Source organism: Glycine max, chromosome 12, assembly GCF_000004515.6.
Source record: "Glycine max cultivar Williams 82 chromosome 12, Glycine_max_v4.0, whole genome shotgun sequence".
NCBI classification, from domain to species: domain Eukaryota; kingdom Viridiplantae; phylum Streptophyta; class Magnoliopsida; order Fabales; family Fabaceae; genus Glycine; species Glycine max.
The window spans coordinates 8,898,863-8,916,798 of record NC_038248.2 but is presented as its reverse complement, the minus strand read 5'-3'; the positions used below and the strand labels follow the sequence as shown (position 1 = coordinate 8,916,798).

Here is a 17,936-nt window from a genome sequence, read left to right as displayed (position 1 = left end):
TCAATCAAAGTTATCTTAAATAATAATTTGAATTTTGACAATTTATAAATTTTATTACTGTGCAATTTATATAGTTAGTATTCAATGATTTCTACGTTTCATGAGTTGGTTTCATGAATTTGGGATACGGGATACCTTGTTTTTATTCTTTGTAATAATTATATTTACAAACATAACTTTCATAATTTTAACTGAACGTGGATGAAAATTAAACTCACACACAAATAAATAAATAATGCGTTTAAAATACAAAAAATTAAAATGTATAGTAATTCTTTAATGGAGTAAAGCAACAAATTAATCCCTCACTTTTGGAGGCGCTGTCAATTTGGTCCCTGAGATTTAAAAAATGTCAAAATGATTCTCGACTTTACATTTTGTTTGCCACGTTAGTCTCTGCCGTTAGTAGTCTCTTAACACCGTTAATAAATGTGTGATGTGGCAGGTAAAGTGCCACCAGGACGCATACGCGGAACTTCCACATCAGTTTCTTCTACTTGTCACGTGAAGAGAGACTAAATTGACATTAAAATGACTAAAATGACATAATTTAGATGATCATTTTTTCCCCAAAATGTTAAAACCCTAACGGCTACGTTAACATTCATGCTTTCATTCCATTTTTCTTCCTACTCATACTCTCATCCAATTCTTATTCTTTTCCTATTCATCTTTCTCCATCTTTGTAGTTCTTCTTCTATTATTTTGTGGTCTACCATGTCTGCTAATTCAAGCACAAGGGGGAATGTCACGTCAAATCGTCTTTGCTATTGTCGTAGAAGAGTTACCATTCGAACAGCAAAGACGGCAAGGAATAATGAGAGACTGTTTTATGCTTGTCCATTATCATAAGTAAGTAATGTTAATGGTGTTTTTTATATTCTAATTTTTGTGCAAGATTGAACATGGGTATTTTGTGTTGTGCAGTAAGATGCAGATCGATGTAATTTCTTTTCGTGGGTTGATGAAGACATTGATGTTGGTGCAACTTAAATAGGTAGAATATAACCAATACTAGACTTTGGTCTAAGGTTGAGACTAGAGATTCTGCAAAGAGAAGTTAGGATGTTAACATATTGTGTAGTTGTAGGGTTTGTAGTGGTGGTATTTTTAATTTTATCATGTAATCATAAGTAGAGAATATGATATTATAATTTGTTATCCATTGTAGTAGTGTTTCATGTTTTGAATTTTATGAAATTATGACATATTGTGTTATCGTTGTATTCGATTTTGTCATCATATTTGATTACCTATGATTTTAGTATTTGTTATCCAAAAGAAAACAACAATGTGCAATGAAAATACACAATGAAAATGGAGTAGAGTCATGATAGAGTTGGAAGCATAACATAAGCAAAGTAATGACACCAACTATTATGGTCAATTTTAACATGACACATCCTTATATCCAACCTTAATATAAGCAAAGTAATGACAACAAGTGTGTCAATTTTAAACAAAACATGATACCAAATTTAATGGCACTAATTGTGTCCATTTTAAACAAAACAGCAAACCAAATTTAATGGCACCAAATTCAATTGTTTTTGGTCTTTAAAGGCACCAACAAAATACAAAACAAGCATGATGGTCCATGTTCTATATTCTTAAACTTCAATTGTTTCTTGGTCCTTGATGAGGAAATCTTGGTGTGGGAATGAAGCACATGGATGGTTATTGCTGGGATGTTGATGGATTACGAATCAAAATGTTGTAGTTGGGCTGAATTGGAGGTGGTCTATACCTTGAAGAAGATCCAAACATGTTGAAGGGAACATTAGGCATTGGTTGCTGTGAACCTGGTGGCTGTGCTACAACACCAGGTGGTCTCTACATATCAAACAAAAATAAATTAATTAGTTCCTAAAGTAAAAAATAAAAATAAAAATAAAAGCAAGGTAAAAGATAACTCATACCAAGAAGAGGTCTAAGTTTGTGTCCTGTCAACTTGGGGGTTGAGATAAGTTGATTTCTTCATGAACAACATCCTGATTAATAGCAGCAGGTGCAGGTTCATCTTGTTCATTAACAATAGCATTTTTGCATCATCTCTTATTATGACCATTCAACCCACATTTGGAACATGTCCATTCAACCAGTTGTCTCTTCAGTTTCTTCCTTGAAATTAGCTCTTCATCAGTATCCTTTCTTCTCATCTTCTTTGGTCTTCCTCTTTGTGACTTTTTGTTTGGAGGTTGTGGTTTTTCATACTCAGTAGGTGTCCAATATTGTGCTCCATGGGTTGGTTTGATAAAAAAAAATTGATATGTAGCATTGTATGCACCCAAAGTCAACCAATGATTGCAAAACTCCTCAGGGCGTTTACGCCTCCAATTAATTGCAGCACATGCATGCATACATGGCAAACCTGCCAACAAATATGTAAACAATTTCAAGGTTATTTTGTCTTCTGGAAATCAATAAATAAAACAGTTCTATGAGAATAACATTACCAGTCAGCTACCAAAATCTACAAGTACATGTATGCATATCCAAATCCACATCAACTTTCTTTCCAACACAATGCACTTTAAACCTTGCACCATTGTCATCACCAGCCCACTCAGGTCTCCAATTGTTACTCAATTTCTTTTCCCTATCTAATTTGGATTGCTGCATAGGGCACAATGGTCCACTTCTTGCAGCTAACTTCAATTTATGGCCACTCATAGATCTCATTGCATAACATCGAATCTCTTCCAACATAGTCAAAATAGGCTTCGTCCTATATAGGTAACAATCTTTGAGTTAAACATCTCACAAGTATTGTTGCAAATATTATCCACCTTGCACCACTCACTATAGTAAGCCTTTGTCCAAGCTTCTTTGGGCCACTTCTTCAGATACTCCCATGCCTTTACACGAGCCAGATTCTGATTAAATTTAGGAACTGTAGTAGATTTGGCACAATCCCAAACAACCCCTTTTAATTCCTTACTCTTCCATTGTTTTGTGAAGTTCTTCCACAAATGCATTGCACAAAAACGATGAGGTGCACCAGGTAGGACTTCTTGTAATGCTAGAATAAGACCCTGCAACATTTATGAAATTATGTCAAAACAGTCCCTAACTTTTGTCACGTACTGTCAATTTAGTCCTTTAGAATTAATAATATTGACGAATTTATCCAAGTGCTAATGCATGCATGCAACATACTAAATAATGAATTAAAAATTTACCAATCACACCCAAGCTCTCTACATTTGGCTCTTGCTCTAATAGCATCATTTTTCTTCCATTTAATATCCCTGCCCAACTCAATGGTGTAATCCCTAACTGCTTCCTTAAATATTTCCAGGTTACTGAATTCCATTCCCACCTCCAAATGCACATTACCAAACTTGTTGCATTCATTGAATTGAGGGAAGACTTCTTTTTCAAATCCACCTTCATCATCAGAACTTCTCGGGCTATCTAACTTTTTAGATTCATAACCAACTGGTTCAGCTTCATCCTCTTGGACTTCATCATTGTATTCTGAAATATCACTCCACCATTCACGGCCTACCCTCACATCAGCGTCTACATCCTCGTCACCATCAATGTCATCATGCTCCTCACTAGCAATGTCAACCTTGTGGTCATAGTACAACTCTACCTCATCTCTATTGTGCCTTGCAGTGATGACCATATCCTGAATATCAAAATCTGTTTCATATACATGCAAACCCTCTTCTAAATCCACTTCCTTATCCACAACCCAGTGAATGTCACCCACATTGTTATATTTTCTACAATGCTTCACCAGATTGGTTAGAAGAAAGAAATTTAAATAATTAGTTTATATCTTATCCCACACATCTAACTCCCCACCAACATACTCTAATTTTCCATCAACTTCATTCCTGGTAAAGGTACCTCCATGGTGTAGTACTAAGGTTATTTCCCACATCCTGTATAACTAAGGCACAAGAAACAGAGAACACAACGCAACACGCGAATAAACCAAAAATTAGCTAAACAGAATGCAAACACTAATAGAGTGCAAAAACAAAAAAAATTGTAAACTAAAACAAACATAGGAAAAATAAAGTTACAAATCATGAATGCAAGTTTGTCAAGTAAGAATAACGCCTCAACAAATCAACCCATTCACCCCTAAAGCCCCTCTCATTCATTATTGGAACACACGCATCTCAAACAGAGAACATTTCCTTCTCTCAAAAGCTTCACATCTCACACTACACCACTACGCTATTCTCAATAACCTCTTAAACCAAAATCCCAAACCCTTCACTCTCAAAAATTACTCCAACGGTTTAAACGCAAACAACAACGCGTTTGAATGATATAGTATCGGTTCAACTACGCTGGTTCAACACGAGAATACTAAATGCAGTGAAAAACAAAACCCTTACCTTTACTGGAAAGCACCGATTGCGTCAATCAACACTGGAGGGTGACGATGATCGACATGGAACACACAAAAGCACTGATTGTGTCAATGAACAGTGAAGGGTGATGAAGAACGGCAACCACCACCACTGGGAGAGCGATGATCGACGCTGACCTAGCACAGGTACGCTATCCTTCAACCATAGGAAGGAGAAAATGGTGAGAGGGAATTCATCACGTTTTCAATTAGATTGAAAAATATTAGAAATCAATTTGACACTATATGTTTGATCAAGTGGCCTTGGAATAATTAAGAAGGGGGGAGGGGTTGAATTAATTATTAATGAATATTTACTAATTAAAAATCTATCCTTCTTAATGTTACTAGATTCAATTAGGTTTTTATTATAATGTTTAGAAAGTAAAGAACTGAAATAGAAATTTAACCAAAAGTAAAAGAGATAATTAAAGTGCACAAGGGAAATTAAAAAGTGTAGGGAAGAAGAAGACAAACACAAGAATTTTATACTGGTTCGGCAACAACTCGTGCCTACATCCAGTCCCCAAGCAACCACCAGTTCTTGAGATTTCTTTCAAGCATGTAAAATCCTTTACAAGCAAAGATCCACAAGGGATGTACCCTCCCTTGTTCTCTTTGAACAACCAAGTGGATGTACCCTCCACTTGAACTGATCCACAAGAAATGTACCCTCTCTTGTTCTCAGTTACAACAACCCAAGTAGATGTACCCTCTACTTGTACCACAAAGGATGTACCCTCCAATGTGTTAAGACAAAGTTCTCAGGCGGTTAGTCCTTTGAATCTTTGTAAAGGGGAAACAAAAGATATCTTAGGCAGTTAGTCCTTTGAAATCTTTTGTTTAAGGGAAAGGGAAGAATCAAAAGAATTCTCAGAGTGTGTCCTTTTGAATTCTTTGAAAAGGAAAAAGGGTGACACAAAAGAATTCAGGCGGTTAGTCCTTTTTTCTTTTGGAAAAGGGAGAAGAGAGACACAAAAATAATTCAGGCGATTAGTCCTTGTTGAATTCTTTTTGGCAAAGAGAGAAGAGAATGAAAAGATATAACACACTTTTGTTTTCTGCAGAAGAATAAGGTTTGGAAAACAAAAAACTTAGAAAGCTTTTTGGCAAAGGAAGAAGAAGAAAGATGAGAAGCGAAGGTTTCAAGATATCTCAAAAGTTGTTCAAAGAAGTTCAAAAATTGTAAAAGTTATTGAAATGCAAGTCAAGGTCTTGCTTTTATAGACTCTTCATGTCTGGTCAAGAAAACCATTAGAAGAGTTATAATCTTGAGAAAACCATTGGAAGAGTTACATCTCTTGACTTTTTATTCAGAACTTGTCACTGATAATCGATTATCATAACCATGTAATCGATTATACAAAGCATTTTATGAAAAAATGCGACTTTTCACAATTGAATTTGAATTTCAACGTTCAGATACACTAGTAATCGATTACAAATATATTGTAATCGATTAAATCATTTAAAAAATATTTGGAACGTTGCAAATTCAGTTAAAAGCTTTTGAAATCAAACTTTACCACTTTGATAATCGATTACTAGAGAATAAATACTCTGGTAACTTAGAAACATTTGGAAAAACTTTTCTTGTAAAACAAAACTGTGCTATGTTTGGTTTTTGAAAAATCTTTTTCAATACTTCCCTTGTGAAGTCTTGACTTGTTGCTTTTTGGTTTCTTCTCTTGAATCTTGAATTCATCTTCTCTTGAATCTTGATTCTTCTTGATGTCTTTTTTTTTAATATTGATGTTGAACTTGTTGACTCAATCTTAATATCATTATTTTGGACTTTTTGTCATCATCAAAACTACTTGAATCATACTTCATTCATCATCATGAAGCTTGCTTCTACACTATATATAAAAATTGACTCTTCATTTTCCAATATAACATTTATAATTATGTCATCTTAGTCCCTATGACATGGTATTGTTTATTTCCCAATTACACTTGCCACGTGTGCGTTCAGGTGACACTTAACGTGTCACATTATACATTTATTAACGGTGTTAGGAGACTATTAACGACAGAGACTAACGTGATAAATAGAATGTAAAGTCGATGATCATTTTAATGTTTTTAAAATCTCATAAACTAAATTGACAATACCTCAAAAAATGAGGGACTAATTTGATATTTTACTTCTTTAATGGCATCCTGTTAGGTTCTTAACACTTTTGGAATGACTTGCGGGAGTGGAGGGTCCACACTATTCCCATTTGATTTCTGAATTCTGACTCTGAGAGAGAAACCTTAATCATTTACGCTTTCACAGCTTATGACTCACCTGGTCACTCGCACTCAACTCGCTAGAGTCACGCAGCTCTCTCATCGCCCCAAACCCCTCTTCTTCACACCAAAACCAACACTTTATCGTTCCCAAACCCTCTCTCTCCCCCAACTCTCCACACTCTCCTCCGCCACCTTCCGCCGCCGAACGCACCCTCTCCTCCGCCCGACGATGGACCCGCAACCGCCGGAACCTTCCGCGCCCGCCGCCTCGGCGGAGGACTTCGTCCACGTCACGGATCTGAAGATGGAGAGCCTCTCCGAGAGCATGGTTCGAATCGACGAGCCTTCCGAAGCCGACGCCGCTCCCTCCGCTCCGGACTCCGATCGCCGTCCAGCCACGCTCTCGCCGGAGCTCTCAAGAAACGTGCTCGTCCTGTCGTGCGAGTCCGCTGCCGAAGGCGGCGTCTGCGACGTTTACTTGGTCGGCACCGCTCATGTCTCCGAGGTATTTTGTTCTCGTCGTTTGGAATCAGGTTTTAGGTTTTCTTGCATTACACATTGTCACTGTGTTCAGCCATAACGAAAATTTAGGGTTTCTTTTTTCTTTCTTGTGTATTCGTTTCAATCGGAATTGTTGTTGTGTCATTTTCAGAAGGATGCATGGCTGTGTTTTATCTTCATCGTATTGATTCAGAGTTGTTGAATTGTTAAGAGTTTAAAATTTGTGCTGAATTTTGTTGCAGGAATCGAGCAGAGAAGTTCAAGCTATAGTGAATTTTCTGAAACCTCAGGTTTTGTTTCCCTTTTGAAATCAGTGACACATGGTTGATGGATTGATCATTTGCGTGCTTAATTGCTTGCTTTTGTTTTCTTGATGTCCCTTCTTGACCTTGTAGGATTTTGGTGATTAAACCTTGTGGCTTTCTTTGTTTGCTGCAGGTTGTCTTCCTGGAATTGTGCTCGAGTCGGGTGGCAGTGCTTACCCTTCAAAATCTTAAGGTTTGTATCCTTTAACTTGGTGTTTTTATGCGTATAAGTGTGCAAAATGTAGGAAAATATTTTACAGTTATAGAATATCAGCATTCTTCAGATCCATATTAGATGAGTTGACGGTTTGAAAGATAAAATATCAGATGGCTGAATATTTGTTTGGCTTACTGGTTTTCACTGAAGGATGAACATCACAGACACAGGCTCATATACCTTGATAATTTAAACCTTTTAGCTTTCAACTTATGAATAGTTTTTTTTCCCTTTTGAATAGAGAAAACAATAATCTCTTTAGGTGAAAATGATAATTGTAATTATTGTTTTCTAATGGCCTAGATGTTTATTCAAACTTAGCATCAACTAATTTCCTTGAATCCATCATTACTTTGGTTCTCATTCTGTTATCTGGTTGTTTGTATGTTTATTTATTTTTTGCTTCTTCCAGGTACCCACCATGGGAGAAATGGTTACAATGTTGAAGAAAAAACATAACATGTTTGAAGTACTTTATGGCTGGTTCCTTGCCAAGGCAGGTTTCTATATTTGACAATCATATGCATCATCCATATTAGATTTTCAATTATTAGTCTTTGATTCCTTATTCAATTATATTTCTCATATAGCCTGTTTTTCTCTCCTTAAATTTGACAGATTGCTAGTAAGCTTGAGGTATTTCCTGGCTCTGAGTTTCGTGTGGCATATGAAGAAGCCATCAAGTATGGTGGCAGAGTGATACTTGGTGATCGTCCTGTACAGGTGAGTTTTTCATTTTATTTTATGCTGACTGCTATTCTGCTATTCTGCTAGGATGAATTCTACTTCTCTGTTAATGTAAAATATTTCTCTTGAATTATGAAGAGTTGTTGTATTTGAATGTGTTATTCCCAGGATAATATTCATTTTCATCAAGGTCTTGTGTGGTTTAAACATTTACTATTTTGTTACACGTGCTTTCAACTTGGTTTACATTGTGTGGTTATGCTGTAGAGGTTTTTTTTTTGTTATGTATTATTGGGTTATTATTTTGATTGAGACAGATTACATTGAGGAGAACATGGAGTAAGATGCCACTTTGGCATAAGACAAAATTGTTATACTCTTTACTTTTCCAAGCAGTATTTTTGCCCAGCTCTGATGATCTTAATAAGATGGTAAATTTCATAATCCTCATGTGCTAGAGAAAGTGTGAATTGATAGTGTTTGTGCTAAGTTATTGTCTATATCCTAACTTGGGTTTGCTTTCTTCAGCTGAAGGAAATGGATGACAGTGACATGCTAACTCTTGTTATTCAGGAAATGAGCAAGGAGTTTCCAACTTTAATGGAGACTCTTGTGCATGAACGAGATCAGTAAGACCTATTGCACTTAATATCATTTTACAATTTCATTTATTGCTTCTGTTACCTGTCACCTGCTTTCCTTGCTCTTAAAAGAATGCTTCTGTTAATGTTTGTCACCCCAGTATGTTATGATTTAGCAGAGGGGTCCTTGTTGGAGGGTGTCTTGGATATGGTTCTGGTGTTGACATCTTCTGCATATCCTAGCCACCCTGGATGATCTGAAATCCTAATGTCATGGAGGCATGGACTTCTTACCCTGGTTGCCTTTTTTGTTTCAGAGTATAGGATGAGAAAACCTTTTAATTAATCCGTGTTTTTTTTCCCTGGGGGATATTGTCTAGTTGTGCCTTTTGACTAATACACCAGGCAGTGGTGGAGCTAGAGGAGAGGAAACAATTATAGTGTTTATGTTTTGTGGAGGCCATGCATTAGAATGTAAGCTAAAATGTTTATATTTTGAAGAAATTTAAGGGGGTGCTACTGGACACCAGAGCATTCTGGGACTTTATCGCTTCTTTACATATACAATCTGCAGTATATTATAATCCTTAGCATCATGATGGGCAAACTGTTCTCTAAAAGTATTTTCATTATCTATGATTGTTGACTTTATGCATACCAATGAAGAAATTAGTGCATACACCTTTCTTTTTCGTCTATCTCTTGTGCTCAGAACTACTCGTATAAAGAACATGTTTCAGCTTGAATGAAATTTGGCCATAATTGTCTGAAATAGTAGTATATGCTCTGCCTCATGGTGGTGTTGAGGATGCCGTTGTTACTGTAAAAACTTTGGTTGGTATGCCTTTCTTGCTTTTGGTAATTTTGACTATCCTGCAGTCTCTCCCCTATCTGGTTAAAATTAGACCCTGTGAAGAGACTGTTGATAATGTTGTAATACTACTTCAAAGGGTAGCATCGAGGGTGATTCCACCTTCAACTGACCTTTGCTTTGTCAAGAGTTTTTTCTAGAATCATGTACTTATATTAAGTTTATAAATTTGACATGATTTGACTTGTATGCAGGTACATGTCCTCCACATTATTAAAAGTGGCGAGTGAGAATAGCTCAGTTGTTGCTGTTGTTGGAAAGGGCCATCTACAGGGAATAAAGAAGCATTGGAAGCAACCTGTCGTGGTGGGGGAACATTTAGTTACTTGTATCATATACCCTGCAATTTATAATTATTTTTAGCACAAAAACCATCGTTCCGTTGCTCCCATCCAGCCAATTCTAATATGAACCCGATTTTCTTATTTTGCAATTTCTTTCTTTCAAAACCATAGAATTATTCTTTTATTATTTATTGTCAGATTTTCTTAGCTCAATTTACCTTACTGGTTTTCAGATGAAGGATCTAATGACAGTTCCATCTCCCAAACCAGCTGTCTCTGCAACAAGAATCGTTACGTCTATTGGTGTTGCCGTAGCCGGCGTGGCCATTATATCGGGCATTTATCTTTCATGCAAGAAATAACTTTCCTAGGAGAGAGATGCTGTCATCCACAGGAACGTTGATGTAGGAATTGAAATATGTAACATTGATTCAACCATCAACTAAGTTGATGCATAAGTCATTACAATTTTTTTTTTAAATCTTTCCATGGAAATAATTACAATTTCTTACTCTTGGGCATCGATCATTTTTGTGAATAATAACTATAGTCCCAAAACATGAAGAATAGAAACCGAAAAAGAGATGGATACCAGTCATCTTAGCATTTTGACTAGCAAGAACAGAAAGTAAAAAAACAGATTTGAGAGAATATTTCAAAGGAAAACTGATGATAAGCTTTACAACGAGAGGGGGAGGAGATAGAGAAACGAGAAAGGTGGAGTAAATTGAAGTAAATTTAAGTTCGAATTCAAGAAGTCAAATTTATCTGATTTACGAAGACAAAAAGGTGATTTTACAAGCCACTGTAATTATCAATATGAAAAAATTGTACTTGTTGGTTTTTTAAGACAGTGGATAGCAAAAAATAGTAGAAAATTTTCATCTTGATGAATAACATGATTGTCCAACATCATGAAATGATTTTGTTTTTTTTAAGTTTTCATAATCATTCTCTTTCAAACTCCCTACCCTCGTGTGTACCATTTGTCTGTCTGTATTTTACTTTTCTCGTATCAGAATGTAGAAAACGAAAGTCATCCTATTTTATTTTAAAAATAATTAATTACTCTTCATCTCTATAGTAATCTTTGATGGAGGAATTTAAAATTACTCTTCATCCAAACACAGGGATGGAGGAATTTAAAATTTTAAGAAATTTTAAATTTTAAGAATTTTAAATATTTCAACTGAAATTCTTTTATTTTTAAAATTTTATGTTTGGATAAAAAAAATTAAAATTACGAGGATGAAAAAAAATGAATGAAAAAAATAAAAGATATAATTGGTATACTTGTTATTTTACGTTCTCAAGTCCGATCAATGTTTCACAATGAGACGAGATTTCTTGAATAAGATTATATGAAGAGAATTTAAAATTTTGTGTTTGGATAAAAAAAGTTAAAATTCTAGATTTTTAGTTGTTTAAAATTCTATTTCAAAATTCTAAAATTTTAAATTCTTCATAAAAAAAACATCCAAACAATGAATTCTAGATTCAAAAATTCAAATTGTCTCATAAATTACTTTCCTCATTTAAAATTATCTATCCAAACATAATCTTAGGTATATGGTTTACTTGTTTAAGCAAATTTAATTGTAATAAATTAATTGTAACAAATCTGATTATAAAAAATTAATATGTAAAAACTAATTATAATTTAAAGAAAAAAAAAGTCAAATTTAAATAAATAATTCGATAACTCAAATCAAACAAAACCATTCATGATTAAATTAGATTGATTTAAAAAATATTGTAAAACCAAATCAATCAAATTTGATGAAAATAAATCTTAAATTTGACTAAATCACCTCTCAAACATCCCTAATTTCAAACATGCAAGATGCTTTTTAAACAACCCATGAAGCACCCAAGTTACAGATGCTTTCCATTTCTTCTACTTTAGAAAAACTAATATTTTGAACTTGCAACTAAGCGAGGGAGTGAATTAGTTAAATTAAACTTGTACAAAAATAACTTTCCTTCAATTTCGAATTTAAGTCTAGTAAACAATTGAAAATTAGGTGCCAAAAGGCTCTATTTCTTGAATCATCAGGTTTTATTGTGGATTTTAAAGTTAAGGTTCTTGGCTTCTTTCGTGAGATTTTTGTTCACAAAAAGTTATAATCATTTCGAAATGACTATTTATACGCTTGGTATTAAGAAAATATGATCCATAATACAAATTTCATTGAAATATAAGTCCATGTCACTACTACTCCAGCTTGTAGTATTGAGGTTTGTGTCCCCAAATTTGTTATGTACATGTATCACGGTAAAACAGACAAACACTTCACCAGAGATTTCAGTAATTTTAAAATTCTAGTCATAATTATTGTTCACGTAATTTACATTATTCAAATTTTCAAATACATACTTCTTTAAGCTGATTGTAATAAAATCAGATTGTCATCAACATCCTCATGTGTATTATCTCTTTTCCTACACATCCCATATTCACTAATCATCTAAAGATGGTCACAAGTCTTAAAATCAATTTTCAATAGCTACCTCCATCCTTCTAATCAGCTTTATATTCATAACAACGATTCATGAGTAACAAACACCAATTATGGTCACAAATATCATATTAACAAAGAAGAAACAAAAGGACATTCAAAACAAAGCTATAATGAAAATTAACCAATGGCTTCAGTGTGTGTAACAATCAGATCATAGATAGAAATCTCACTGAAATCCGCTAAGATAATTAGCTTATCATCACAAGCCAAAAGAATTTCGCAATCCAATTTGCAAAAGTAAATGATTCTAACAACTGAAAACATTATAATGCTTAAAAAACCTACATTTCAAAAATCTTAGAAATTTTAATTAGGTATGCTCAGACAGCCAAGGGTTTGATAATCAACTTCTGGGTAAGTTCCCAGATCAGAAACTCTAATCCACAAAATTGCCTCGTCACAGCACACAAAACAGAACACTTTCAATTTCACAAAACACAAGAAAAGTGAGATATATTCTTAACACAATTTTCATATTATTAATAACATTTGAATTCTTTAAACAACACATTTCCTGTAGTCATGTACATTCTCAGAAACAACTTTAGAATCATATAATATTATTGAATAAAAAAAACCTACAAACAATGTTGGTGGCGTTTCCAAGACCGAATGGTATTATAATTAAACCATCAATCAGGATGACCACTTCGTGTATATTGCGTCCGAGCCATTATACCAAGAGGAACTAAATATCCCCCAGAATTGGTAATGGACGCAATGCAAAACACAGACAATGCAATAATAATCAAATTAACAATCAAAATTAAATGTAATCATAGTGCTCAGTGGAAGGAGAAGTCGTTAAAATGTGGGCTCACGGCGAAACCATAGGGCAACGTCCACTGCCCAAACACACTTAAGTGTTTCATCTCATCATTGCACTTCTTATCATAAAAAAGATACCAGTAAGTACTATAACCGATATTAAAATGCCCAAGTACAAAAAGGCAAAATTTGAGCTAACACTTATCATCATAACAAAAGAACAAAAGAAACAAAATAGAATAACTAGCAAAAGAGTAATGTTAGCAAACAACAATTAAAACATAGGCTTCAGTGTGTGTAACAATCAGATCATTGATAGAAATCTCACTGAAATCCGCTAAGATAATTATATGATCATCATAAGCCAAATTTTTTTCATCAAGCCGATTGATTGAACTCAACACATCAATGAAGAAATTAAACTAAAAAACGGTTAAACATTGACAATAAGAAAATGTTAAAAAAAACCTAATTTTCGAAAGTTTGGGAAATTAGGGTGTGCTCAGACAGCCAAGGGTTTGATAATCAACTTCTGAGTAAATTCCCAGATCAGAAACTCTAGTCCACGAAATTGCCTCGTCACAGCACACAACTTTAATTTCAAATAACAAAAAAAAAAAAGAGAACAAATACTAATAACACACAACATAAAAATACAGAAACTGAGATTCCATAAAGACGCAAAATTCAGGACAATTCGGGCACCAAACGGAGAAACACGACGAACGCTGGATCGCTATTTGATTGCAAAGAAGAGCGACCAAGAAGAACACGAAAAAATTATCGGGCTATAGGTTCGATTATATAGGCAGTGAAGAGGGAAACACCAAATTAGGGTTTATAGACAGCGTGGGCCGAACACGAAGATGCCCCTAATATAGAGTGGGCTGGATCATAAGCTCCAAATCCATCACCCTAATTTGCGATAAAAAAATAAAATAGAGCCTTTTCCAGTAAGTAACCATTTTTTAAATTCTGAAAAAAATAATAAACAATTATTTTAAATTTTAATCAGTTAATTAATTATTATAATTCTTCAGATATATTTTAAACTAGTCTTTTATCATGTGCACAGAATAAATATTTATTTTATACAACTAAAATTTATAATAAAAAATATTTTTGAATATATAAATTATATTTTTAAATTTATAATATAAGTTTATTTTTAAATATTGAATTTTAATTTTAAAAAATATTAAAATTTTATTTTTAAATAAGATGAAAATGATAAATTGAAAAAAAAGAGATTTAGAAAAATCTTTAAACATGTTATCATTGGAAAAAAAATTCAAAAAACGCTCTCATTAAAAAAATACCCCCTATAAATATTCTTATTTAATATAATTATACTAATTTATATATTAAAATAAGAGATTTAGAAAAATCTCTAACATGTTATCATTGGAAAAAAAATTCAAAAAACGCTCTCATTAAAAAAATACTCCCTATAAATATTCTTATTTAATATAATTATACTAATTTATATATTTTTAAAGAAACGAATATGTGTTGGATCAACGGACAAAATATAGTTTTTCTTAAATATGGTTTTAGATTTGACTATCGTAAAATCGATCCAAAATACTAAAACAATATATTGAGATCTTACTGAAAAGCGAAAGTCTAATTATGGTGAGTAAAAAAATAGTAAAAATATATTTGTGGAGAACTTTGACCCATCTGAATATTGAGAATTAAAACTAATAAATAATAAAGAAAAAATGCACTTTGAATTATAACATATTTTCAACATAGCAAGGGAGACTTTTTTATTGTGCAATTGTGTATTACAATAAATCTTCTCACTCAATTCTACATCTTATTACCACCCGAGGATGATTTCCATTCAAACCTAATAATCACTCCCCAACCCTTCCCACATCACTTGGAAAAACAACCAAATCATATGATATCTCATATATCAAGACACCATAGACATAACATAGAATAAATAATGAGACCAAGAGTAAATTATACTGAAAAGTAGACATAAATGCACCTAGATGGTCATTATTAACGAGATCCTTAGTTATTAACTCGTGCACAATGTTTCCTTATCTCCCCTTCAGTTCCAAGCTTGACATTAATTCGTCCCATTTTCTCGATAGACTTGGCAAATTCCTCAAAGAATCCTTGAGTTGATTGAAGTTGTCTATCGATAATAGACCTTGTGATAGGACTAGTAAGAAATTCAGCATCTGACTGAAACAAGCCCCTTCTCTTAACAACTTGTTTATAAAATCCAAGATCAAATGTATCGCGACTTCCAGGATCCATCTCAATAATTGTATTATCATTGATGTTCTTACACTTAAAAGTTTTGATATTTTTTGCATATTCACTGTCTAGTGTTGGGTCTATGTCACCCTTGCCAGTGAAATTGTATAGACGAGTTGCAATTGATGAACAATGGGCAACACCAATTGTGTGAGCACCTGAAAGAATAGAATTTTTTATAATTAGAGACAAAGTTTAAAATGTAGAACATAAAAAAGGAAAAAACTTAGATATAATTATTTGGTGTTTCTGGTATTATTTTTCAATCATAATTAGAGTTTCATTTCATTGACTTAGGACTTATTTACTTTGAGAAACATTATTTTGTTTTCATTTTTTATTTTAAAATTGGTACAAATTGTCACCTCATTTTTTTTGTTTTTAAATATTGTACTAAAATGATGAAAACAACTTTCTTTTACGTTTTATGCGTTCTTATACTTTTTACAAACTCAAATATAAACAAAAACATATGATTTCACACTAATTGTTAGTTAAGTTTATATATTTTTCTTGATTTTATTTATAAAAAGATAACATTTTCTAAACTACCATTAATCATATTTATCGGAGATGTTACTCACATTTAATTAATTCAAGAGTGTTTTTTTCTTATATTTAAATACGGAACAAGTACATATTTCAGAAATAAAAAAATAAGTAAAAAATGTAGTGCCAATTTTATAATTAAAAGTGGAAAAAAATTTCTAAACAACCCTGATGCAAACTTTTATCATGCAACTTAGTGTTTGACATACCAACAAGCAAGACAAGGTCGTTTGCATCAAGTCCAACATTGCCAAAGAGTGTTAGTTGGGTAGTGAGGTTGTGAAATGGAGCAGGCAGGCTGCGTAACGGATCTGCTGCTCTAGAGATGAGCCCATCCCTTCGTCCTGTTGGAACATTCCAATAGGGTCCACCCTGCAAACCCATGTCAATCATGGCAACACAAGAAGATGTCATTTAATTTCTACCCTATGTAACAAAGCCTAGAGAAAACATAACACAAACATGAGTTTTTTTTCTTCTTCTTTTTAGAACGACAATAATAAAAATCCAACTTAAATTTTCATGCATTTACCATAATTTTTACCCCTAGGCCAACCCTAGTGAGTAACACAAGCATGACAATATAATGTCTGATTGAGCCATGCAAGCGTTTTGTGATGAAAACAGATAGAAATCACAAAAAAAAATGAAGGGTTTGGGAGATTCAAAGCATTTGTGAACTGTATAGATACATTTTCAATACAAGTAAATGCAATATGAATTTTCCACTCTAATAGGATGCAGCTTAACTATTATTCAAAGTATTCATGTTTCCTTAGAGATGAGGGTGAAACAAGAGTGAGTACTTACAGTGGCATGAATAGAGTCTCTGGCGGTCAAGGCCAAGATATCAGCACAAGAGACTACCCCAGGGCATTCAGCTTCAACAAGCCTCTTTATTGCGTCAATGAAACCAAAGCCTCGGAGTGTAAGATTTGGAATAGAGTCCTTTTCAGCTTGATTGCCTGGTGTTGAGTCCACAAGCACTGATCCATCACAACCCTGAAATTTATATTAATATGTACTACATGTTAATGTTACATAGTTAATTATCTCCACAGTATAATAAAAGAAAAAAACAACATAATTATGTGCATACATTGACAAAACAATCATGGAAGTGCATTCTTATGAGAGCAGCTGCTAGTGATGGAGCATTGCGGATATGCTCTACAACATACTTCAAAATTATTTTCTCGGCCTTTGGACAACTTTTGGCATAGAAACCAAGCTGCAATTGAGCTTGAGTTGATCCAATTAATGCTATAAGGCAAATAATCAAAGCCTTGAAGCAACTCTGGCTACCCATTTGTGCGTATTTAGCTGAGACCTTAATTGCCAGAGAACTATATATAGAGGATACAAAAACTCAGAAACTTCTTGCAAGAAGCAACTTCATTTCTATGGTTGAATTCAGAACAGTGCCTAGTTATTTATAGTCCTCAGCTTGTGTTACAATTAATGGGGCAAATTATAGAGATGGTCCATGCATCATGTGACGTACATGTTACTTTACCATATCTTTCCATTTAATAATGTTTGTAGTCTAATAAAAAAAATATGAGAACTTATATTTATACAATAAATTCGTACAATTTATTTTATAACAAAAAGATAAGAAGAGCTAGAAAATTGTGTGCTGATAAGATAGATGTGATGAAGAAGAAATATATATATATATATATATATATATTATTGTAAAAAATGTTGTAAGAAAATTTTATACAAATAATGCATCTCTAATAAAATATTACTTGG

The 17,936-nt window shown here is 33.4% G+C and overlaps 2 protein-coding genes and 6 non-coding genes across 8 annotated transcripts; 1 reads left to right on the top strand and 7 right to left on the bottom strand.

Annotated features, from left to right (window-relative positions):
- Positions 1–6,565: 6,565 nt before the first annotated feature.
- Positions 6,566–10,570, top strand: LOC100810061 (traB domain-containing protein). The gene is made up of 9 exons (XM_003540801.5): positions 6,566–7,118; positions 7,357–7,404; positions 7,553–7,612; positions 8,049–8,132; positions 8,255–8,359; positions 8,641–8,754; positions 8,852–8,952; positions 9,970–10,081; positions 10,293–10,570. Exons 1-9 carry the CDS (start codon positions 6,660–6,662, stop codon positions 10,419–10,421), a joined length of 1,212 nt encoding a protein of 403 aa, XP_003540849.1. The 5' UTR covers positions 6,566–6,659; the 3' UTR covers positions 10,422–10,570.
- A 2,136-nt stretch (positions 10,571–12,706) lies between these two features.
- LOC112998609 (small nucleolar RNA R11/Z151) lies at positions 12,707–12,790 on the bottom strand. Its single transcript, XR_003263703.1, has one exon. It is a non-coding gene; the product is annotated as a small nucleolar RNA R11/Z151 (small nucleolar RNA).
- Positions 12,791–12,893: 103 nt separating this feature from the next.
- Positions 12,894–12,991, bottom strand: LOC112998607 (small nucleolar RNA Z157/R69/R10). The gene has a single exon (XR_003263701.1). It is a non-coding gene; the product is annotated as a small nucleolar RNA Z157/R69/R10 (small nucleolar RNA).
- Positions 12,992–13,166: 175 nt separating this feature from the next.
- Positions 13,167–13,291, bottom strand: LOC112998617 (small nucleolar RNA snoR80). The gene has a single exon (XR_003263711.1). It is a non-coding gene; the product is annotated as a small nucleolar RNA snoR80 (small nucleolar RNA).
- A 70-nt stretch (positions 13,292–13,361) lies between these two features.
- LOC112998611 (small nucleolar RNA Z152/R70/R12) lies at positions 13,362–13,467 on the bottom strand. Its single transcript, XR_003263705.1, has one exon. It is a non-coding gene; the product is annotated as a small nucleolar RNA Z152/R70/R12 (small nucleolar RNA).
- A 165-nt stretch (positions 13,468–13,632) lies between these two features.
- On the bottom strand, positions 13,633–13,716 carry LOC112998610 (small nucleolar RNA R11/Z151). The gene has a single exon (XR_003263704.1). It is a non-coding gene; the product is annotated as a small nucleolar RNA R11/Z151 (small nucleolar RNA).
- A 127-nt stretch (positions 13,717–13,843) lies between these two features.
- On the bottom strand, positions 13,844–13,941 carry LOC112998608 (small nucleolar RNA Z157/R69/R10). Its single transcript, XR_003263702.1, has one exon. It is a non-coding gene; the product is annotated as a small nucleolar RNA Z157/R69/R10 (small nucleolar RNA).
- Positions 13,942–15,085: 1,144 nt separating this feature from the next.
- Positions 15,086–17,583, bottom strand: LOC100784922 (peroxidase 3-like). The gene is given in 4 exon segments (NM_001255048.2): positions 15,086–15,787; positions 16,388–16,550; positions 16,989–17,180; positions 17,278–17,583. Coding segments are annotated over 4 exon segments (975 nt in total). The 5' UTR covers positions 17,488–17,583; the 3' UTR covers positions 15,086–15,377.
- Positions 17,584–17,936: the final 353 nt, after the last annotated feature.